At 46.7% G+C, this 24,855-nt stretch overlaps 1 protein-coding gene across 1 annotated transcript in view; it reads right to left on the reverse strand.

Moving 5' to 3' along the window:
• Positions 1-2,162: 2,162 nt before the first annotated feature.
• Positions 2,163-24,855, reverse strand: part of LOC134748027 (uncharacterized protein CG43867) — a 425,760-nt gene continuing 403,067 nt past the window's right edge. Inside the window, exons 21-32 of the mRNA XM_063682745.1 lie at positions 24,664-24,776; positions 23,785-24,039; positions 20,189-20,305; positions 19,492-19,649; positions 19,074-19,251; positions 18,367-18,522; positions 17,852-18,026; positions 15,549-15,720; positions 5,172-5,301; positions 4,626-4,757; positions 4,122-4,208; positions 2,163-3,874 (exon numbers count right to left, since the gene is read on the reverse strand). Coding sequence (XP_063538815.1) covers positions 3,461-3,874; positions 4,122-4,208; positions 4,626-4,757; positions 5,172-5,301; positions 15,549-15,720; positions 17,852-18,026; positions 18,367-18,522; positions 19,074-19,251; positions 19,492-19,649; positions 20,189-20,305; positions 23,785-24,039; positions 24,664-24,776 — 2,087 coding nt within the window. The 3' untranslated portion in view covers positions 2,163-3,460. The remainder of the gene's footprint in view (positions 3,875-4,121; positions 4,209-4,625; positions 4,758-5,171; positions 5,302-15,548; positions 15,721-17,851; positions 18,027-18,366; positions 18,523-19,073; positions 19,252-19,491; positions 19,650-20,188; positions 20,306-23,784; positions 24,040-24,663; positions 24,777-24,855) is intronic.

Consider the following 24,855-nt stretch of genomic DNA (forward strand, 5'->3'; position numbering starts at 1 on the left):
ATTATTGAATGCATATCTACATTACTGCAGATATGTTTAGCCCCACTCGCCAGGTTAAGTTATGCCGCTATCACGACGCTACATTTGACAGTAAATTCTTTAACTTGTATAGCACTTCACTCTAGTTTCAATTGTGCTATTTGAAATTTAACCTCCCGCTTATCGCAATTAAGTCTAAAACAGTTGGTCGCACATTATACACAGCAATCAATCTCATCATTACTCACCAATGAATAGCTGCACCTCAGTCGTTATTCTTCAAAAATTAACTTTATAAACTCTTGGTATGTACAGACAGTAATATCTTTCAGTGCATTGTATGAACAGCATTTTTAAGATTTTCATTCATGAGTAAAGAATTAGATACAAAATCAGTCCCTAAGACCCTACAAGTAGCAGTCAGAAATCTACCTCTATATTATTTAGATGCCATTATGTAACTCGTTTAGCCCGTCAGTTTGTTTCACGTTTAGCAATTATCTCACAATTTTGAAAACGATCAAAATTACAAATAAATTTCGAGTTTAAGTAACGAAAATACATAGAATAATAAGTGAGACAATTGCTAAACATACTTTTAAGTTTTGTATATTATGTAACGTTAAATAAATTAGGTATAAATAGTACAAAGCAAAATATACGTTTTAGCTAATTTTCTATATAAATAATCTTCTTTTATACTGTGATTATATGATCCGTCGCAAAATATATAAGCTGGTAATACCAAATTGTGGTAAAAATCTTGTCTACTATAATCAGTTTAAATATAAAATCAATCATGTTCCGTACGGAACATGATTGATCTACAAAAATTCGTATCTCTATAATTTATTTGTATTTTACCGCTGGTATCAAAACAGTTTTATCGTTAAAATATACAGAAACCTAACTATCCAAACCTTAGACAGGTATCTCATCCCAGTCTAGTCTATCTTGTAATTAAATGTGGGATACAAGACTAGAATTTTATTTCGAACTATGTCTGTACAGTTATAAAATTGCGCTAAATAATTGTTGCATAATAGACGTAGTGCATTATTAATTAATAAACTTCGTTTCGACAATAATAATGATCATAGCATAATAAAATAAAATAATACTGTTAGGATTTATTTGCAAGAAAATGAGATAATAATATATAATTGCGCTGTATAACAGACGTAGTGCATTATTAATTAATGAAAATAGTGTCGACAATAATAATTATCATAGCATAATAAAATAAAATAATACTGTACTGATTTATTTGCAAGAAAATAAGAGATAATAATAAAAAAATGTACTGATTTTAAATCGCGATTCAGAATTATGGCTTCTTCTACCGTTTGCCAGTTGAATATTCATTCCAAATACATTATCAAATGAAAAATTCTAAAATCACAGATATACTGAGATACTACAAATATGTATGGTATTGGTATAATAGTTTTATTCTTTACAGAAACGACTTCGAGCCTTACTAGTGTTAGACCAAGATAAGTCTGCAACGATTTTGATAGCACACGCAGTGCAAGTTATCCATACGTCATAGTTTGACGTTTAAAATAACACTTGCACTGCGTGTGCTATCAAAATCGTTGCAGACTTATCTTGGTCAAACTAGATATTCTCAAAGGCTTACGACATCCAAGATTTTAGCAAACTTTCTCTATAAAGGATAAAATTAAAAACTGCTGTAAAATATAAAAGATTCGCACGAGATTCTGAGAGTATTTTAATCAATTTATCACAAAAAAAAAACAAACCTCTGAGACATTGAGATTAATTTAGCCACCAGAGGCGCTTGCATGATGTGTTTTTAAGGTGTCATTTTGTATTTTTATAAGTTCAAACACATCACGTTTAAGAGATTAACTAACAATCAGCCCCACTTAACCTTACGAGGTCAAAGATTCGTTGAAGATCTTACTTTAGAAACAATATCAGTCGCAACATTACCCCCTAACGCGTAACTTGCAATTAAAACCTAAACACCGATCCTTAAAGTACAGTTTGTGATGGCTTGATTATTGAAACTAAAACTATTTAATAAATAATTATAATTAGATCCCATTATTAAATGTATTTAGAAATTATAATACTTTATCTTGTGTATTATTTTAAGTAGATGTAAGTTGACCTAATGTATAATTATTTATCTCAAAAAATCAGCACAACTAAAAAAAATACTATACAATGATTTACACTACAACAAAGAGAATTAAGAAGACAAGAGTGCTCACTCCATACATCGGTATTGTTACCAAAAATACTATTATTTTCGTAGTCTACATCTAGCATCAAGTTGCGGAACTATCAGTACTGCTACTCGACACTAGATGTCACATGGTGTGGCGACTGACGAAAAGTTTATTGCTCAACCATTTATAACTAATATTATAAGTTGAAAATAAATTTCCGGTTAATCCGGTTATAATATTAGCTGAAAATCGTTGAGCATTCGACTTTCCGTTTGCCGCGACATCTATTGTCAAGTAGCAGTACTGAGAGATACGCTACTTGACGCTAGATGTAGACTACGAAAATAATAGTCTTTTTGGTAACAAAACTGATGTATGGAGTGAGCACTCCATGTCTTCTTAATTCTCTTTGATTACAATCAAGTGTGATTTCTTGCAATAACGCCTAGAAACCGCAAGGAAACATTTGGCTAAGTACACTATCACTAAATCGTTTCCTACAGCTTTGGTATACCCTGCACAGTACTACGCTAGGTCAGTAAGCAACCGACCAATGGACTTGGAATATTGATTTAACAGAAACTATTTTGTATAGAGTTACTTTGAAATAAAGCATAGATAGATACATTTTGGTAGAAATTGTGTGGTAAAGTAGCAACACTAGAGGTAGGTAGATGAGAAATATGGTTTAGTTTAGGCATACACGGATGTATGAAAAAAAAAAAGTAGCGTTAGCTTGTTGCAAAATGATTGTAGTACACATAACATTTCGGAAGATGGTTAACAGGTAGTTTTGTGTATATGTATTATTTTAATGAATCGGAATGTAAGTCGTGCCGCTTCGGTAATTTTATTCGGCATAGTTTTTAAAATACAAAGTTATTTCAGTTAAATTATAAAATTAAGCTAAATTAAAGTAACTCTATGCAAAACGCTCGTCAAAAAGCAGAGCTAAATAGCGACCGCAAAAAATTAAAATTAACTTTACGCGTAAAGCTAATAATGTAAACCGGGCCGAGTTCGCTACAAAATATGAGGTATATTTACTATCCTTGGAACACTTCACTTCCGAGTCGTAAAAACGTCTAAAATGCACCGGGTTAGAGGTCAATTCAAACTGACACCAGACACCGAAAATGTTATATAAATATTGTAATTTTGTTCTCATTCGCTCGTGCGTCTCGTTTGCGTTTATGCATGTACAAGACCGAGCGAATGATAACTAACTGACATCATTTCGTCGTCAGATGCACGTTCGAGGTGGCCTATTGGAGTCGAGATCACGCGACGCCGCTGTCCTGGGCGTGGGCCCGTTTTTTATCGCGGTGGTGGTCCGGGGTGGATTTCAAGATGTCGGGCTGGCCGTGCGAGGCGCGCGCGTCGGGCCTGTTCGACGTGGAGGTGTGCGAGCTGAGGGTGAGAGTGGCGTTGCGGTCCGAGCCCAGCGTCATGGTGGTGGTGTGCGAGTTGATGGTGTTGTGGTGCGCGTGGTGGGAGTGCGGGTGGGGGTGCGGGTGCGGGTGCGGATGGGGCAGGGTGGAGGGGGAGGAGTGTGAGACGGGGTGGGGGTGGGGGCGGCGCAGGCGCTCGTGGGGCCGGGTGAGGGAGTTCATGAGCGGCGTGCCGGGCTGCGTGGCCGGCGGCCGGGACAGCGCGTTCTTGTAGTCCGCTATTAGGTGCGTCAGCTCCACCATCTGGAATAAACGTACCACTTTATGTTCTCATTTCCGATCAAATGCATCGACATCTCGTACATGTTACCAAAGTAAAAAGTTGCAATTTAGTAAATCCAAACTACACCGATGGGAACGTCTCCTCAATAGCCAGACGCCTGTAAATCGCATCAATGTAGCCAATTTACGTTTCTGATTTCTTACTATACAAACGGAACCCGATAATCTATGTTCAAATTCAACTTTTCCCCCGAAGTCGAATTAGTACCTTAGGTTTGTTGAGACTGATCAGCATCTTGTGCACGGGACTAGTCGCGTCGTCTGCGTCCGCGTCGATGAGCATCATCAAATCATCCTGCAATAACACATCATATATTTACTACCATCGTCATTAAGGAAAATACTACCTAATACCTTCAATAATGAAAATACACAAGAAAAAAAAGTGTATGCGTGAATTTTTACGCGCGATTGAAGTAAAACTTCTTTGACGATAACGTTTATCGCTATGTTGGCACTTTGAGGTGTGTCCTATTGTGCGTGTGAGCGTTACTTCCGTCAGAAAAAAAAATGAGTTACCCTCTAGTCGCGCCCAAAGAAGTTTTACTTTAAAAACAGTTTATTTAGATAAAGTACGCATTACGGAACATAAGACATTTGTTCTTGAATAATTGAGACATTTGGTCTCCATAGACAGGGATTTAAAGAAACAAAACAAGGGTTTAAGGGAACAATAATGTTAGAAACAGTGATAAGATAAGTAAGTAGTGACCTGTAGGCCGCCGAACAGCCCGATAGAGCTGAGCGCGTAGCGGCCGATGACGGCCATGGACGCCAGCTCCAGTACTGTCACCCCGTCCTCGGATACCGCTAGCCACGCCATTGACAGGTCTGGCTGCTTTATCTGTACACAAGGATAAATATTAAAGGGGTTTATTATTGTACCACCTTACGTAATATAACAAGGTTTAAAAATTACGTACCTTTATAATGATTATTATTACAAATATGTGGTATTTGTCGTCTTATTGTCGATGGCGCTTACGCCATTATTAACGACGCTCCGATATAAATACAATGCCGCGCCACGCTGTGCGGCGTAAGCGCCATAGACGATAAGGTCCCTTTTTATATATCTGACGAAACATTGGCATTGGAAATACAAAACGTTCCTAATTACAAGGCCTTAATAAAAAGCTTAAAGAGCGTTTTAAATAATTTATAGTTTGTGTATTCCAGGTTTTTTTTAAAATTAAAACTTGAGCAAGCCGGTAGTAAGCTTAGGAATAAAATGTATTATTCATAACTCATAACGTACCCTCGCCTGAAAGAGGGTGGCCCCAAAGAACGGCCACTTTCTTGTGCAGTTGAGGTAGATCCGCACGCAGTCCGACGTACTGCGGCCTTTCAGCGCCGTCCATTTGCTACGTAGCTTGTCCTCCACTTCTCTGTAAGAGTACACCGAATATAAAGTAAAGATAATGAATATTTTTACACAATAACTACAGACATTACACCTATACCTTTCGCGTCAAATAATGGTCTCTATGACAGTTGCATCAAGTCTTTTTTCGTTGGATTTAGTTTAAAAAAAAATAAAGAAATATGTTTGTACCGTATTTTTATTACTCATATGTTACATTTCTAAATACATTTATGTGCTAAACTTTCAAAAATTTCTACAAACTTTTACGTGACAGCTACTCCATATAAAAACCGGACAAGTGCGAGTCGGTCTCGCCCACCGCGGGTTCCGTACTTTTTAGTATTTGTTGTTGTAGCGGCAACAGAAATACATCATCTGTGAAAATTTCATCTGTCTAGCTATGACGGTTCATGAGATACAGCCTGGCGACAGACAGACGGACAGCGGAGTCTTAGTAATTGGGTCCCGTTTTTACCCTTGAAAATGAACTGTAATTAGCATCATTCGATGCGAGATATAGCTATCCTTGACACAGTTATGACCCCTCGTAACTATTATTGACAACAAGATATTATTGGTCTAAGAATAGTTAAATTAGTGAGTTGCTTTTATTAATGAGTCTACGAGTATATTATAGCCTGACATCCCAAATTTATCGGAAAAAAGGCGGCAAAATAGAATTATGTAAGCACGAAGGATGGATCTCAGGGTTTTTGTGTAACAATAGTTTTCCGGTGTAAAACATCAGTCTGTTAAAACGCTTTGGTTACAAGTAGTTATAGCACAGAATACATAATAGTACTAGGTACAGAAGGTCCACTCTCTAACAAAACGCGTCTATTACTACAGATATGACCGCAAGTGTGAGTAGGCGTCCGTTCCGTAGCGGTGCGCGGCAACTACTATGACTAGACACCAAAATTGGTGTGGGCCGCAAGTACTTGTAGCGACGCGCCGAAATCGCGGAGTGAGCCACGCCTGGTTATAGTAATACCTGAGCTCGTCGTTACTGAGGGTGGCCCGATATCGGTACGGGTAGAAGCGGTGCGCCAGCGGCTGGTTGTGTGCGCTGGTGGAGGCGCAGTAGTCGCCCATGTCGAGCTGCGCCATCAGCGCGCCCAGCTCCGCCGCCAGCTCGCGAGTTACAAGTAGAGTAGTTATAGTAATACCTGAGCTCGTCGTTACTGAGGGTGGCCCGATATCGGTACGGGTAGAAGCGGTGCGCCAGCGGCTGGTTGTGTGCGCTGGTGGAGGCGCAGTAGTCGCCCATGTCGAGCTGCGCCATCAGCGCGCCCAGCTCCGCCGCCAGCTCGCGAGTTACAAGTAGAGTAGTTATAGTAATACCTGAGCTCGTCGTTACTGAGGGTGGCCCGATATCGGTACGGGTAGAAGCGGTGCGCCAGCGGCTGGTTGTGTGCGCTGGTGGAGGCGCAGTAGTCGCCCATGTCGAGCTGCGCCATCAGCGCGCCCAGCTCCGCCGCCAGCTCGCGAGTTACAAGTAGAGTAGTTATAGTAATACCTGAGCTCGTCGTTACTGAGGGTGGCCCGATATCGGTACGGGTAGAAGCGGTGCGCCAGCGGCTGGTTGTGTGCGCTGGTGGAGGCGCAGTAGTCGCCCATGTCGAGCTGCGCCATCAGCGCGCCCAGCTCCGCCGCCAGCTCGCGAGTTACAAGTAGAGTAGTTATAGTAATACCTGAGCTCGTCGTTACTGAGGGTGGCCCGATATCGGTACGGGTAGAAGCGGTGCGCCAGCGGCTGGTTGTGTGCGCTGGTGGAGGCGCAGTAGTCGCCCATGTCGAGCTGCGCCATCAGCGCGCCCAGCTCCGCCGCCAGCTCGCGAGTTACAAGTAGAGTAGTTATAGTAATACCTGAGCTCGTCGTTACTGAGGGTGGCCCGATATCGGTACGGGTAGAAGCGGTGCGCCAGCGGCTGGTTGTGTGCGCTGGTGGAGGCGCAGTAGTCGCCCATGTCGAGCTGCGCCATCAGCGCGCCCAGCTCCGCCGCCAGCTCGCGAGTTACAAGTAGAGTAGTTATAGTAATACCTGAGCTCGTCGTTACTGAGGGTGGCCCGATATCGGTACGGGTAGAAGCGGTGCGCCAGCGGCTGGTTGTGTGCGCTGGTGGAGGCGCAGTAGTCGCCCATGTCGAGCTGCGCCATCAGCGCGCCCAGCTCCGCCGCCAGCTCGCGAGTTACAAGTAGAGTAGTTATAGTAATACCTGAGCTCGTCGTTACTGAGGGTGGCCCGATATCGGTACGGGTAGAAGCGGTGCGCCAGCGGCTGGTTGTGTGCGCTGGTGGAGGCGCAGTAGTCGCCCATGTCGAGCTGCGCCATCAGCGCGCCCAGCTCCGCCGCCAGCTCGCGAGTTACAAGTAGAGTAGTTATAGTAATACCTGAGCTCGTCGTTACTGAGGGTGGCCCGATATCGGTACGGGTAGAAGCGGTGCGCCAGCGGCTGGTTGTGTGCGCTGGTGGAGGCGCAGTAGTCGCCCATGTCGAGCTGCGCCATCAGCGCGCCCAGCTCCGCCGCCAGCTCGCGAGTTACAAGTAGAGTAGTTATAGTAATACCTGAGCTCGTCGTTACTGAGGGTGGCCCGATATCGGTACGGGTAGAAGCGGTGCGCCAGCGGCTGGTTGTGTGCGCTGGTGGAGGCGCAGTAGTCGCCCATGTCGAGCTGCGCCATCAGCGCGCCCAGCTCCGCCGCCAGCTCGCGAGTTACAAGTAGAGTAGTTATAGTAATACCTGAGCTCGTCGTTACTGAGGGTGGCCCGATATCGGTACGGGTAGAAGCGGTGCGCCAGCGGCTGGTTGTGTGCGCTGGTGGAGGCGCAGTAGTCGCCCATGTCGAGCTGCGCCATCAGCGCGCCCAGCTCCGCCGCCAGCTCGCGAGTTACAAGTAGAGTAGTTATAGTAATACCTGAGCTCGTCGTTACTGAGGGTGGCCCGATATCGGTACGGGTAGAAGCGGTGCGCCAGCGGCTGGTTGTGTGCGCTGGTGGAGGCGCAGTAGTCGCCCATGTCGAGCTGCGCCATCAGCGCGCCCAGCTCCGCCGCCAGCTCGCGAGTTACAAGTAGAGTAGTTATAGTAATACCTGAGCTCGTCGTTACTGAGGGTGGCCCGATATCGGTACGGGTAGAAGCGGTGCGCCAGCGGCTGGTTGTGTGCGCTGGTGGAGGCGCAGTAGTCGCCCATGTCGAGCTGCGCCATCAGCGCGCCCAGCTCCGCCGCCAGCTCGCGAGTTACAAGTAGAGTAGTTATAGTAATACCTGAGCTCGTCGTTACTGAGGGTGGCCCGATATCGGTACGGGTAGAAGCGGTGCGCCAGCGGCTGGTTGTGTGCGCTGGTGGAGGCGCAGTAGTCGCCCATGTCGAGCTGCGCCATCAGCGCGCCCAGCTCCGCCGCCAGCTCGCGAGTTACAAGTAGAGTAGTTATAGTAATACCTGAGCTCGTCGTTACTGAGGGTGGCCCGATATCGGTACGGGTAGAAGCGGTGCGCCAGCGGCTGGTTGTGTGCGCTGGTGGAGGCGCAGTAGTCGCCCATGTCGAGCTGCGCCATCAGCGCGCCCAGCTCCGCCGCCAGCTCGCGAGTTACAAGTAGAGTAGTTATAGTAATACCTGAGCTCGTCGTTACTGAGGGTGGCCCGATATCGGTACGGGTAGAAGCGGTGCGCCAGCGGCTGGTTGTGTGCGCTGGTGGAGGCGCAGTAGTCGCCCATGTCGAGCTGCGCCATCAGCGCGCCCAGCTCCGCCGCCAGCTCGCGAGTTACAAGTAGAGTAGTTATAGTAATACCTGAGCTCGTCGTTACTGAGGGTGGCCCGATATCGGTACGGGTAGAAGCGGTGCGCCAGCGGCTGGTTGTGTGCGCTGGTGGAGGCGCAGTAGTCGCCCATGTCGAGCTGCGCCATCAGCGCGCCCAGCTCCGCCGCCAGCTCGCGAGTTACAAGTAGAGTAGTTATAGTAATACCTGAGCTCGTCGTTACTGAGGGTGGCCCGATATCGGTACGGGTAGAAGCGGTGCGCCAGCGGCTGGTTGTGTGCGCTGGTGGAGGCGCAGTAGTCGCCCATGTCGAGCTGCGCCATCAGCGCGCCCAGCTCCGCCGCCAGCTCGCGAGTTACAAGTAGAGTAGTTATAGTAATACCTGAGCTCGTCGTTACTGAGGGTGGCCCGATATCGGTACGGGTAGAAGCGGTGCGCCAGCGGCTGGTTGTGTGCGCTGGTGGAGGCGCAGTAGTCGCCCATGTCGAGCTGCGCCATCAGCGCGCCCAGCTCCGCCGCCAGCTCGCGAGTTACAAGTAGAGTAGTTATAGTAATACCTGAGCTCGTCGTTACTGAGGGTGGCCCGATATCGGTACGGGTAGAAGCGGTGCGCCAGCGGCTGGTTGTGTGCGCTGGTGGAGGCGCAGTAGTCGCCCATGTCGAGCTGCGCCATCAGCGCGCCCAGCTCCGCCGCCAGCTCGCGAGTTACAAGTAGAGTAGTTATAGTAATACCTGAGCTCGTCGTTACTGAGGGTGGCCCGATATCGGTACGGGTAGAAGCGGTGCGCCAGCGGCTGGTTGTGTGCGCTGGTGGAGGCGCAGTAGTCGCCCATGTCGAGCTGCGCCATCAGCGCGCCCAGCTCCGCCGCCAGCTCGCGAGTTACAAGTAGAGTAGTTATAGTAATACCTGAGCTCGTCGTTACTGAGGGTGGCCCGATATCGGTACGGGTAGAAGCGGTGCGCCAGCGGCTGGTTGTGTGCGCTGGTGGAGGCGCAGTAGTCGCCCATGTCGAGCTGCGCCATCAGCGCGCCCAGCTCCGCCGCCAGCTCGCGAGTTACAAGTAGAGTAGTTATAGTAATACCTGAGCTCGTCGTTACTGAGGGTGGCCCGATATCGGTACGGGTAGAAGCGGTGCGCCAGCGGCTGGTTGTGTGCGCTGGTGGAGGCGCAGTAGTCGCCCATGTCGAGCTGCGCCATCAGCGCGCCCAGCTCCGCCGCCAGCTCGCGAGTTACAAGTAGAGTAGTTATAGTAATACCTGAGCTCGTCGTTACTGAGGGTGGCCCGATATCGGTACGGGTAGAAGCGGTGCGCCAGCGGCTGGTTGTGTGCGCTGGTGGAGGCGCAGTAGTCGCCCATGTCGAGCTGCGCCATCAGCGCGCCCAGCTCCGCCGCCAGCTCGCGAGTTACAAGTAGAGTAGTTATAGTAATACCTGAGCTCGTCGTTACTGAGGGTGGCCCGATATCGGTACGGGTAGAAGCGGTGCGCCAGCGGCTGGTTGTGTGCGCTGGTGGAGGCGCAGTAGTCGCCCATGTCGAGCTGCGCCATCAGCGCGCCCAGCTCCGCCGCCAGCTCGCGAGTTACAAGTAGAGTAGTTATAGTAATACCTGAGCTCGTCGTTACTGAGGGTGGCCCGATATCGGTACGGGTAGAAGCGGTGCGCCAGCGGCTGGTTGTGTGCGCTGGTGGAGGCGCAGTAGTCGCCCATGTCGAGCTGCGCCATCAGCGCGCCCAGCTCCGCCGCCAGCTCGCGAGTTACAAGTAGAGTAGTTATAGTAATACCTGAGCTCGTCGTTACTGAGGGTGGCCCGATATCGGTACGGGTAGAAGCGGTGCGCCAGCGGCTGGTTGTGTGCGCTGGTGGAGGCGCAGTAGTCGCCCATGTCGAGCTGCGCCATCAGCGCGCCCAGCTCCGCCGCCAGCTCGCGAGTTACAAGTAGAGTAGTTATAGTAATACCTGAGCTCGTCGTTACTGAGGGTGGCCCGATATCGGTACGGGTAGAAGCGGTGCGCCAGCGGCTGGTTGTGTGCGCTGGTGGAGGCGCAGTAGTCGCCCATGTCGAGCTGCGCCATCAGCGCGCCCAGCTCCGCCGCCAGCTCGCGAGTTACAAGTAGAGTAGTTATAGTAATACCTGAGCTCGTCGTTACTGAGGGTGGCCCGATATCGGTACGGGTAGAAGCGGTGCGCCAGCGGCTGGTTGTGTGCGCTGGTGGAGGCGCAGTAGTCGCCCATGTCGAGCTGCGCCATCAGCGCGCCCAGCTCCGCCGCCAGCTCGCGAGTTACAAGTAGAGTAGTTATAGTAATACCTGAGCTCGTCGTTACTGAGGGTGGCCCGATATCGGTACGGGTAGAAGCGGTGCGCCAGCGGCTGGTTGTGTGCGCTGGTGGAGGCGCAGTAGTCGCCCATGTCGAGCTGCGCCATCAGCGCGCCCAGCTCCGCCGCCAGCTCGCGAGTTACAAGTAGAGTAGTTATAGTAATACCTGAGCTCGTCGTTACTGAGGGTGGCCCGATATCGGTACGGGTAGAAGCGGTGCGCCAGCGGCTGGTTGTGTGCGCTGGTGGAGGCGCAGTAGTCGCCCATGTCGAGCTGCGCCATCAGCGCGCCCAGCTCCGCCGCCAGCTCGCGAGTTACAAGTAGAGTAGTTATAGTAATACCTGAGCTCGTCGTTACTGAGGGTGGCCCGATATCGGTACGGGTAGAAGCGGTGCGCCAGCGGCTGGTTGTGTGCGCTGGTGGAGGCGCAGTAGTCGCCCATGTCGAGCTGCGCCATCAGCGCGCCCAGCTCCGCCGCCAGCTCGCGAGTTACAAGTAGAGTAGTTATAGTAATACCTGAGCTCGTCGTTACTGAGGGTGGCCCGATATCGGTACGGGTAGAAGCGGTGCGCCAGCGGCTGGTTGTGTGCGCTGGTGGAGGCGCAGTAGTCGCCCATGTCGAGCTGCGCCATCAGCGCGCCCAGCTCCGCCGCCAGCTCGCGAGTTACAAGTAGAGTAGTTATAGTAATACCTGAGCTCGTCGTTACTGAGGGTGGCCCGATATCGGTACGGGTAGAAGCGGTGCGCCAGCGGCTGGTTGTGTGCGCTGGTGGAGGCGCAGTAGTCGCCCATGTCGAGCTGCGCCATCAGCGCGCCCAGCTCCGCCGCCAGCTCGCGAGTTACAAGTAGAGTAGTTATAGTAATACCTGAGCTCGTCGTTACTGAGGGTGGCCCGATATCGGTACGGGTAGAAGCGGTGCGCCAGCGGCTGGTTGTGTGCGCTGGTGGAGGCGCAGTAGTCGCCCATGTCGAGCTGCGCCATCAGCGCGCCCAGCTCCGCCGCCAGCTCGCGAGTTACAAGTAGAGTAGTTATAGTAATACCTGAGCTCGTCGTTACTGAGGGTGGCCCGATATCGGTACGGGTAGAAGCGGTGCGCCAGCGGCTGGTTGTGTGCGCTGGTGGAGGCGCAGTAGTCGCCCATGTCGAGCTGCGCCATCAGCGCGCCCAGCTCCGCCGCCAGCTCGCGAGTTACAAGTAGAGTAGTTATAGTAATACCTGAGCTCGTCGTTACTGAGGGTGGCCCGATATCGGTACGGGTAGAAGCGGTGCGCCAGCGGCTGGTTGTGTGCGCTGGTGGAGGCGCAGTAGTCGCCCATGTCGAGCTGCGCCATCAGCGCGCCCAGCTCCGCCGCCAGCTCGCGAGTTACAAGTAGAGTAGTTATAGTAATACCTGAGCTCGTCGTTACTGAGGGTGGCCCGATATCGGTACGGGTAGAAGCGGTGCGCCAGCGGCTGGTTGTGTGCGCTGGTGGAGGCGCAGTAGTCGCCCATGTCGAGCTGCGCCATCAGCGCGCCCAGCTCCGCCGCCAGCTCGCGAGTTACAAGTAGAGTAGTTATAGTAATACCTGAGCTCGTCGTTACTGAGGGTGGCCCGATATCGGTACGGGTAGAAGCGGTGCGCCAGCGGCTGGTTGTGTGCGCTGGTGGAGGCGCAGTAGTCGCCCATGTCGAGCTGCGCCATCAGCGCGCCCAGCTCCGCCGCCAGCTCGCGAGTTACAAGTAGAGTAGTTATAGTAATACCTGAGCTCGTCGTTACTGAGGGTGGCCCGATATCGGTACGGGTAGAAGCGGTGCGCCAGCGGCTGGTTGTGTGCGCTGGTGGAGGCGCAGTAGTCGCCCATGTCGAGCTGCGCCATCAGCGCGCCCAGCTCCGCCGCCAGCTCGCGAGTTACAAGTAGAGTAGTTATAGTAATACCTGAGCTCGTCGTTACTGAGGGTGGCCCGATATCGGTACGGGTAGAAGCGGTGCGCCAGCGGCTGGTTGTGTGCGCTGGTGGAGGCGCAGTAGTCGCCCATGTCGAGCTGCGCCATCAGCGCGCCCAGCTCCGCCGCCAGCTCGCGAGTTACAAGTAGAGTAGTTATAGTAATACCTGAGCTCGTCGTTACTGAGGGTGGCCCGATATCGGTACGGGTAGAAGCGGTGCGCCAGCGGCTGGTTGTGTGCGCTGGTGGAGGCGCAGTAGTCGCCCATGTCGAGCTGCGCCATCAGCGCGCCCAGCTCCGCCGCCAGCTCGCGAGTTACAAGTAGAGTAGTTATAGTAATACCTGAGCTCGTCGTTACTGAGGGTGGCCCGATATCGGTACGGGTAGAAGCGGTGCGCCAGCGGCTGGTTGTGTGCGCTGGTGGAGGCGCAGTAGTCGCCCATGTCGAGCTGCGCCATCAGCGCGCCCAGCTCCGCCGCCAGCTCGCGAGTTACAAGTAGAGTAGTTATAGTAATACCTGAGCTCGTCGTTACTGAGGGTGGCCCGATATCGGTACGGGTAGAAGCGGTGCGCCAGCGGCTGGTTGTGTGCGCTGGTGGAGGCGCAGTAGTCGCCCATGTCGAGCTGCGCCATCAGCGCGCCCAGCTCCGCCGCCAGCTCGCGAGTTACAAGTAGAGTAGTTATAGTAATACCTGAGCTCGTCGTTACTGAGGGTGGCCCGATATCGGTACGGGTAGAAGCGGTGCGCCAGCGGCTGGTTGTGTGCGCTGGTGGAGGCGCAGTAGTCGCCCATGTCGAGCTGCGCCATCAGCGCGCCCAGCTCCGCCGCCAGCTCGCGAGTTACAAGTAGAGTAGTTATAGTAATACCTGAGCTCGTCGTTACTGAGGGTGGCCCGATATCGGTACGGGTAGAAGCGGTGCGCCAGCGGCTGGTTGTGTGCGCTGGTGGAGGCGCAGTAGTCGCCCATGTCGAGCTGCGCCATCAGCGCGCCCAGCTCCGCCGCCAGCTCGCGAGTTACAAGTAGAGTAGTTATAGTAATACCTGAGCTCGTCGTTACTGAGGGTGGCCCGATATCGGTACGGGTAGAAGCGGTGCGCCAGCGGCTGGTTGTGTGCGCTGGTGGAGGCGCAGTAGTCGCCCATGTCGAGCTGCGCCATCAGCGCGCCCAGCTCCGCCGCCAGCTCGCGAGTTACAAGTAGAGTAGTTATAGTAATACCTGAGCTCGTCGTTACTGAGGGTGGCCCGATATCGGTACGGGTAGAAGCGGTGCGCCAGCGGCTGGTTGTGTGCGCTGGTGGAGGCGCAGTAGTCGCCCATGTCGAGCTGCGCCATCAGCGCGCCCAGCTCCGCCGCCAGCTCGCGAGTTACAAGTAGAGTAGTTATAGTAATACCTGAGCTCGTCGTTACTGAGGGTGGCCCGATATCGGTACGGGTAGAAGCGGTGCGCCAGCGGCTGGTTGTGTGCGCTGGTGGAGGCGCAGTAGTCGCCCATGTCGAGCTGCGCCATCAGCGCGCCCAGCTCCGCCGCCAGCTCGCGAGTTACAAGTAGAGTAGTTATAGTAATACCTGAGCTCGTCGTTACTGAGGGTGGCCCGATATCGGTACGGGTAGAAGCGGTGCGCCAGCGGCTGGTTGTGTGCGCTGGTGGAGGCGCAGTAGTCGCCCATGTCGAGCTGCGCCATCAGCGCGCCCAGCTCCGCCGCCAGCTCGCGAGTTACAAGTAGAGTAGTTATAGTAATACCTGAGCTCGTCGTTACTGAGGGTGGCCCGATATCGGTACGGGTAGAAGCGGTGCGCCAGCGGCTGGTTGTGTGCGCTGGTGGAGGCGCAGTAGTCGCCCATGTCGAGCTGCGCCATCAGCGCGCCCAGCTCCGCCGCCAGCTCGCGAGTTACAAGTAGAGTAGTTATAGTAATACCTGAGCTCGTCGTTACTGAGGGTGGCCCGATATCGGTACGGGTAGAAGCGGTGCGCCAGCGGCTGGTTGTGTGCGCTGGTGGAGGCGCAGTAGTCGCCCATGTCGAGCTGCGCCATCAGCGCGCCCAGCTCCGCCGCCAGCTCGCGAGTTACAAGTAGAGTAGTTATAGTAATACCTGAGCTCGTCGTTACTGAGGGTGGCCCGATATCGGTACGGGTAGAAGCGGTGCGCCAGCGGCTGGTTGTGTGCGCTGGTGGAGGCGCAGTAGTCGCCCATGTCGAGCTGCGCCATCAGCGCGCCCAGCTCCGCCGCCAGCTCGCGAGTTACAAGTAGAGTAGTTATAGTAATACCTGAGCTCGTCGTTACTGAGGGTGGCCCGATATCGGTACGGGTAGAAGCGGTGCGCCAGCGGCTGGTTGTGTGCGCTGGTGGAGGCGCAGTAGTCGCCCATGTCGAGCTGCGCCATCAGCGCGCCCAGCTCCGCCGCCAGCTCGCGAGTTACCGGGAACCGGCCTGCTACCACTGCAACAATAGCATTCATTCATTATACAGGGTGTTCGGCACATGGTTGCACAAACGAAAACAGCGAAGAGGTGGGGCCATATGCTACTCACTTAGCCATATAAATCAGGCCTAGAGTTAGAAAAAGTTTTGCCTGCTTTGGATCAACGGAAAATAAAATTGATTTACTTTAATAGGTAATATAGGGTTTTTGCGTGTGTTCGGACAGACAAAATTAGCAATAAATCTACTCATTAAATATAAAAAAAATTATGCATGTAACATATCGTTGGAAAGGGCATAAACCGGGGATATTTTCCTGGAATTAGAACTTCTTGATCTCCTTCAGTTTTTTATATGTTATTTAAGTTTAAGTGAAGTATAACGCGCTTCCGGCTGACGTAATAAACTCACCTAGTGACTCAATTTTCAAAAACAAACTTAAAAATGTTTTATTACAGATGGCTTATTACAACTTTTGACGAATACTTGCAAAATATTCAATGACCCACTACAAAAATAAACCACGTTCTACAACCTACATATGAAACGAAGCACCAATGTACCTTACATTTTTAATAATGTACCTACCTACTTGTCTGCTTGTAAATTTTTATAATTGTTGTAACATATTTTGTAAATATTATTTTGTAAAGCCTGACCAGAAATATATGATCATGCGCCATGTTGCGGAATTTCATTGCAACTAATTTCTTACACTGGCAATCATTTTAATGATAGGTTGTCACTTTTGTCAGTGTCATTGTGGCGGTTTACTTGAATAATGCTTAAGTGTTGAATATTAAACAATAAATGGCAAAAATGCCCAAAACTATACATAGTCAGGAGCGGAACATTGTTAATAAATAAACTGCTGGAAAAGAACAGTTCGGGAAATTAAACTATTTCGCTACGAAACATTTCCAAATTAAAATCAGGCCTGACAGGTAAACAAATCAAAATGTCATTATAGTCTGGTTATTACGACTAAGTTATTGTAGTGTTATGTTATACAAGCGAAGAATCACAATAACAAAAATGAGTAAGTTTGAAAAATATTTACTATGGGCTTTGGGGACGAATAAATCTTGTTAATTGACCATGTAGCAGAACCTATGTAAGGTTACAGAATATATAGGTACCTACCTAGTAACATGACCATCATCATCATCATCATGGTGGCCTTTTGGTGATCCAATCTTGGATGTAGGCCTCTTCCCTTGAATGGAGTAACATGATAGACGAAATATTTTTTCAGCTACAGAGCTGAGCTGAGCTGATGGTGTGGCTAATAGTAGTCACAGTCACAATAGTAGTACCTAAATAAATGGGTTCTGATTTTGATTACGGTGAATAAAAGTAATCAAAAAGTCCCATTTCGAAAGTCAAACGAGTTGCCAATCCACATTGTTCAGACTATACTGAACTGTTGCCATATAAATGAGAATAATAGCGCCCTCTTGTCAATGATCATATATTCCTGGTCAGGCTTTACTTACCCAATTCCTGACATGTAAAATAATATTGCTTTTACCAATAAACGTTCTGATTCTGATGAATTTTTAAATACACAAAAAAAAATCCTAAACCATGGGGCCCAGGCCAGTTTTATAGGGCTAAGCAAGTAGCATATGATCCCATCTCTTCGTTGTTTTCATATGTCCAACCATGTGCAACACACTGTATAAGTGGAAAAAAAACGCTCGTGTATAAATCTAGCCTAAGAAGCAAGGTAGAAAGAGTAAAATAAAAACGCCCATAGATAGTCACTATGATCTATCCCTTGGCATTTTTATTCAGCATAAAGGTATTGGGGTCATCTATCCGCATAAATAATGTATTTATTTCTGTACAAATTAATTGTCAGTTATTGTTTTGCTCTTTTGCCGGTATGGTATTGCTGGCAGCTAAAGCTGGAAGTTGAAACAAAAAAGCAAATGTAAACGCCATGTACAACATGCCGACTACCTCTTTGGTCTTCAAAAATTATGACAAGAGAGACACGGTCAACCCTTCGGTTCTCCAGTTTTCTTTCACGGGGTTTCCCAATCACCGCCTGGTACGTCAGTAGGATCACTCGAGACCTCTCGAACTTTCACGACCCTTTCTTCTACAGCGCGGTCTCTCATGTGAATATTACTTGATAGCTTACCTTGTTGGTTAACTTGATAGCAGAGTAACAGCCGCTCTTTGTCCGTCTCGGTCCGCACGGAGCTCTTGAAATACAGCCTGTTTCTGTACGTCAATCGGATCACTCGAGAGTTCTCGAACTTTCCTGACCCTTTTTCGCGGAGCGCCGTTTCCCATTTTGATATTACGTCGCATAACTGGAAATGTGAGATTTTGTTTCAGAGGCATATTAAGTATTCACGTCTTAGTCATTCACATATATTCAAAAGCGAACTGATGTTGCTTAAGTGGTAAAACGTTCAAGGTGAAAATAATTTTGTTAAGTAGTTTACCCATACAGCTTCTAACCAAATAAATTGAACTGGATTCAGAAAACTTATAACTTAGTATTTCAAGATGAAGTTAGCAATTTTCGTAAAAAAAATGCCATGGTAGTCGTTTTCCAGATTTTTAACCACGAAAACCATGAAAACGACACCCTTGCCGAGTGTTATGATAACGTCCACATTGGTATCCAAAATCTGAAAATGGCCTTACCTTCTTATCGGGTTTGATGTGATGTTCTAAATCCTTCTCTATGGGGTCGTCGCTAAATAGCGCAAAACCAGAGGTGGTGGCTTCGCGGCAGCCCAGCTCCGTGCTTAACGTTGCCAGGAACTCTTCTACCGTCGTCGACCCGTCGAAACTTATCACCTGGTTACAACATGATGTGTTAAACGGGTATGGTGGTAAAAAGAGATCCGTTGGATGGAAAATGGCTGTAAGTACTTGCAGCTCCAATGATATAATGGAAACCCTTTCATCATAGAAAACAATCAATCACGGAGCAAATGTACCTAATACAAATGGGAGTGTTATTGTCCAGTCTGCTGGCACAGCTAACCATAAGGAAAAAAATACCGAAACTAAGTTAAATAAGGACTCAACATTAAATATCTTAAAAATAATATCTTGTATGACATGTATAGAAAAATGAAATTCCAACAAAATCCTGACCCCAAGCATCCTAAAATATAAACCGTAAGAAGCATTTCGCGTAAAAGAACCTTACTACACGAAGTACACGACTGTCAACAAAGCTCCCGGCTATTTATTGAGCCATTGAGCACCTACCAAGGCCACCCTGACCTTGGTAGGGGCTCAACACAATTTGGTTCCCAGGAACCTACCAAGGTCGTAGTGGTCGGAAGGCTCGTTGCCGACCGTGTAGTTAGTGGTTTAAGTGTCCAGATTGTTTTGTATACCTGGTAGGTGTTGTTGAGCATGTGCACGGGGATGGCGTGAGGCAGGCAGTGGTGGTAGGGGTTCTTGAGCAGGATGGAGAGCACCTCCATGCGTGAGGGTTTGTCTTCGCGGCTGCCGTTGCGGATGGTTCGTTCGAGAGCGCGGGAGCAGTAGGCTGCGTATTTGCCGCATTCCGTTCTGGAAATGTAAGGCTGTTTTATTCTGGGATCTTTTTCTTTATCTGGACATTAACCCAATAATTGAAGTTTTGAGATCGCTTGGACGTGGTGTTACTTTTAAATGCAAATGAACATTGGATTGACATATTTTTTTGACGACGACTTCATGGGTTGTCACATCTGTAGCTGTCGCCCATTGCACGAAACTGTACGTACGTCGGAAAAATCAAGACTCATCTCTAAACTAAGATACACTCACTTGGAGTCAGAATGCCTGCTGAGGTGTAATTTCAGGTACCACAACAGCCTATTGTTCCGCGGCACGAATAAGCTTACAGCCAGCGCTAACAACTGCCACCCTTGTACGAAGCTGTATGTTGGTGGGTTGCTCTTGCAATCCACGGAGAGTAGAGGCGCCTGGAAAGTTCCATAGGTTATGGTGATTTGACAGAGATTACTAAAACAACTAGCAAAATTATTGTGTTTATGTTACAAAATACAATTAAAGAAAAGTTTATATATTATTTTAGAACAAAGTTAATTGACAGATGGCGAAAACACATTAATTTTGCCGTTAGGTCCAAAAATGGATTAATTTAAAATTTGTTAGTAGGTATTTTTTCCAATTTCATCTTAACTATTGCTTTTCTCACTTTGCTTAACTCTAAGTTGCGAATAAGTAAATAATATATTGGCTTCTTTTCCTCGCACATTCATTTTTCACTTGACGCATAGACTATTGTAAAATAACGCTATCTACCGGGCGTTGTATATTTTTGAATTCTAACATTAATAAAAACGCCACCTATCGTCCGTGTGCGAAACTACGCACACTTGACTAGCAACTGTCATATTAATTACACCGCCATCTGTGGCCGACGCTTAGGACTACATACGAGTATATCATCACATTGCTAACACTGCCATCTGTATTTCGTTCCCGGAACTTCGTGTACCTGTATGGAGCTCGGTGAGCCGCCGCTGGGCGCGGTGTCGCTCTTGTTGTCGCCGCCGACGGACGCGGCGCCGGTGTCGCACGTGAACAGCGATTGCGTCGCGCATAGTAGCAGTTGCTGTACAAATGAAATGTTGGTGGTCTATGGGAGGCTACTGGGGTGTTTTAACTACCTTCTTATGGTTTAAGATGCCCGTTACAAAGATTTTAGTTGGGTAGCTTGTTAATTATCAAATCCGGACATTTTATGCCTAAGTGGACGAACAAGGACCTTAATTACCAAAGTCAATACAAATAGTATCCTGCCCTCGTTGTGAATTAACTTACCTATTTCAGATACCTTTTTCTATTTTAAACTATTTGCAAACAAATTTGAAATTACTGGAAATTCCATAACCATTTTGCGTAGACAAGTTTAATATGCAGTTACTTATGTGATCAATGATCATGGACTATAAATAATTTTATTAAATAATTATGTAACATTGCGATTGAAGGATGTCAACTCAACACATGTGTATGAGTGATATGTGACACAAACATACTTCACAAACACATATTGCATGACATAAGTGGAAAAAATAGGAAAGTGAATTTACCAATATTAACACAACAAATGCAATGACAGTGTACAGTTTAGGGATTTAATGAATGAAACAACTCTATGCCATTTTATTAAAACAATCGAATGCTGTTCTTCATTTTTCCAAAAGAGCAGCACCTTAAATAATTTCTGTTAAAAAAATCGTACAAAAGATACTCGTTCTGCATCTTCCTATCTTATCTTAAAAAATACCTAATGTCCAAAAGTACAATTGTTACGTTTACCGAATTTTATTTATACCGAATAAAGCACGTCGACAGGGATTATAATCACATCTTCTATACTTTGATTCACCTTAATGTGAGACATTAATGCTAACACATTTGTTACCAGACTGAAAAAACTTTTTAATACCCCTTTTTCTTCCCCTAACTGCAGCACTTCCCCTATTTTCTAAAAAAATTAGACTTGCAAGTACGTATTACATTTTTATTAATTGATTGTACTTTTATACACTGTCAAAAACAACTTTCACAGTGAAACTTCTGTCTTCGGAATGAAGTACCTCCTACTGTATAACAGTTATGTGATTAAGCATTTCACTGCTGGTTTTTGAGTCCCAATGCTGGTTGGGAATTTCTATAGTATAAAATAATATAGTACAGACTCTTTACACATAGTTGTGTAATTCCCAGATTTAGAGGTACAGATATATTTTTTCATATATTCCTTTTCTGTACATTAGTTAGTGCCAGTGCTATACGCTATTGTGTTTTGTGCTTTTACATATACCCAATACACCAATCCTCTAGCTTTTTCACCCAGTGAATATATACAGATGTAACATATCACCCGCGTGTACATATTTATACGATTCAGTGCAACTGCATAGTATGTGTGTGAATTATACTTAAATAGTAACGGGTTGCTCGAGAAATAGTGCCCAAATACTAATGTTGTCCAATGCCCAAGCACGATTTCCACGAGTAATCACATTACTACAAGCTTTAAATTTTCAGTTGTATCTCCCTTTAACGTTATTGATAGGCGACAAATAGCGTCAAATATTCTACTGGATAGAATATACAAGTTAGAAAGAGCACTGTTTTTCTAAACAACAGTATTGCCATAAACGTGTCAATACAATCTTAATCAACAAAGACTAAGATAAGTTATTGATAATGATAAGTCAAGTTATGAATTCGCTGGTGGTATGCGTCTTTAAGCTTTGAAGGGTAAAGGAATAGTTTGACAAAATACAGAAGTGAAAACGGCGCAGGACTAAGACACATCTATATATAAATAATATCATATATTACTTAAATTTCAACTTGATTCTTATACGTATGTATACCAAAAACACACTATGCAATTACACTAAACAATTTATCTATATACTTACCGTGCACACCGGAAGATAAACTTTGAACTAGATAATAATAAGGTATATAGTTGTCTAAACAGTAAATGTAAGGGTAAGGCTAAAACTTGCAACGTCAACCTTTCATAACAAAGGAAGATCTAGTGCGTAGGGCGATGACAGAGTATGGATGACAACAAACAAACATTCCCTAGGTCTAAGGAGGGGCAACATTCTTGGAAAAAGTATAAAATAAAATGGGGGAAATTTACACCAACATTCCATTTGAAAATTTGCAACAACAGATACATATCGCTTTCACTGCACTGGCAACATTTAAACCATAACTAACTTTTTAATCTATGGTGTTTCTATGTGAGTTGCCAGTACTATAAGATCAAGTTGGAATACAACTTTTGCCCTTACACAATTTTGATCGTCGAAAAAATAATTAGTAATATTATCTAACAACTTTCGCATATAATAAAGAAGCCAATAAAATTATCACTTTCACAATTCCAAATTGATCAACCACGAGACAAAGCTTTATTTTTTTAATAGGCAACACACAAAGCTGACGCTAAATGGCTTGTTAGTGTATATTTACAATTAATTTCTGAACGCAACGAAATACATATTTTTTCAAAGCCTTTTAAATTGTGGCTGCCGGTGTTAAGCGCAGAAAAGTTCACACTACAGAATGAGTGCTAGTGAAAAAATAAAAGACCGGTGTTCAAATGAATGAGAGACGAGGTGACAATATAAGGAAAGCTTTAAAGCGTCGCCATAAGCCGTTGCGAATATAAAGCGAAATAATTTTTAACCAGTACTCATTTAATTACAACCTTAATGCCAAATATTTCAAATTCTGTATAATAAAAGCATTTCCTATTGAGATTAATAAAGTGTGGTTTAAATTAATACTGGTTTGACTTTATATTCAATGGAGGCTTCCATTTCCTGATTATTAAAATTGGGTATTTTCATTATTGCATTTATTGTACTTAATGTTTTTTTTAGTGAAGCCATGCCATATCTTTATAATAACGAAATACAATTTAGTTTGATGAATTTTTCAAACGAATTTGTATTAAACAGCAAATTAAAACGGGTTAGAGTGTTTTTAGATATGCATTATTTTCAAAATATAAATCTTATTTAATATGCGATTATTTTCTTATCTAAAAGCACTCCACATTTTAGGCACGGTCGGACGGTAAGAGTGGTAAATGGAATATTTTATTAACACCAGAAATCATTCTTTGATAATTAGGTGGGACTTTTTTTCGTTGTTCGATTTGTTTTATTATATAACCTTTATAAACAATTATCCATCAGTAGTGTAATGTTGTTATCTTTTATTACTTACAGGACGAGACATTTATACAAGAAATGAAATGATCTTTGTTAATGTTTTTTTTTTACATTAACATAGTCACAAAAATCATTTTAGTTTTTGATTTAATTTGTATCTGTACAATTCTATATTAATATATAGACTAGAATAAGCCCGCGACACTCGAAGCAAATTTTATACCTGCGTTCAAATTGTATACAGACATATGTCTATACATTTGCACTTTACGCTTTGTGATAAGGCGCAAAATGTAAGCATATTTTATCAACGATTTTAGCCCACCAGAAAACTCACGGACCACCCTCCACCGCGACCTTGTAAAACCTTGCAACTTACATTCTTAAGCTTCTGCGCTTTAACGTTAAGCTTGTGGTGACGGCGCGCGCTAGCCGGCGACGGCGACGGCGACGGCGTTACCTGCACGCCGTGCTTGGTGTGCGTGTGCGGCGCCGTCTGCCGCGCCAGCGCCGACACCAGCTCGTCCTGCAGCTCCGCCACCTCCAGGCACTGCTGCAGGGCGTTCTGCGCCAGCACCACGTGGTAGTCGATGCCGCAGTGCTCCACGCATACCGACATGAACAGTTGGACGCACTGAAACGTGGAACTGATGTATTAATCACCGCCAGGAACGGCTCCAGCCCGATATCAAACTTCGTATCCGACAAGCGTGTCCGATCGCGAAAAAGCATGGCGATCAAAGGATTAAAAGGTTCCGATAAGATTAACCTTTGACGCCAATGACGGATATATCCGTACCGTAGGTCCACCGGCAAAGACGGATTAATCCGTCACAGACCACAGACGGAGCGACATAGACCTACACGTGCATATGCATAAAGTTCAATTTCAGTTTTGACACTTCGGTGATGTGGCGTCCGAGTAACAGCTTTTGTTTGACACGGCGTCGAAAATATAAAGAAAAATATCACTCTCCTGTCGACGATAGTTAACGACTTGTATGCATACAAAGAATAATCATATCCGAAAAGGTAATTGGAAAAAAATGTCTTTATAGATTTAGGGTTTATAGTCCTTTAATTTGTGTATGTGTACAGGAGAAACTTGAACTTCATTTGTGTATGGCGCCAATGCTGATAGCGCTACTGTAAACCGGCGACGGGTGTAAACAGGCCAATTTCATCATATTTAGAATCATATTTTTATTTATTAAATGTACCCTTTGACCTGACTGGTGTGGCTGAAAAACGAACTTACCTTAAACAGTTTTAGCGCTTCAGCCTGCAACGCTTCGGACGTTAGCGACGTGAGTGGTGACGTTATATGTTCTTTACTGTACAATAGCGTCGGATGCCTCCATAGCACGCAATCTGAAATAAAAGATAACATTGATTTAGCACAACAATATCTAAGAAATTGGATAAATTTATCATACCTAGGGAGCGGGTG

This window comes from Cydia strobilella, chromosome 15 (assembly GCF_947568885.1).
Source record: "Cydia strobilella chromosome 15, ilCydStro3.1, whole genome shotgun sequence".
NCBI lineage: Eukaryota > Metazoa > Arthropoda > Insecta > Lepidoptera > Tortricidae > Cydia > Cydia strobilella.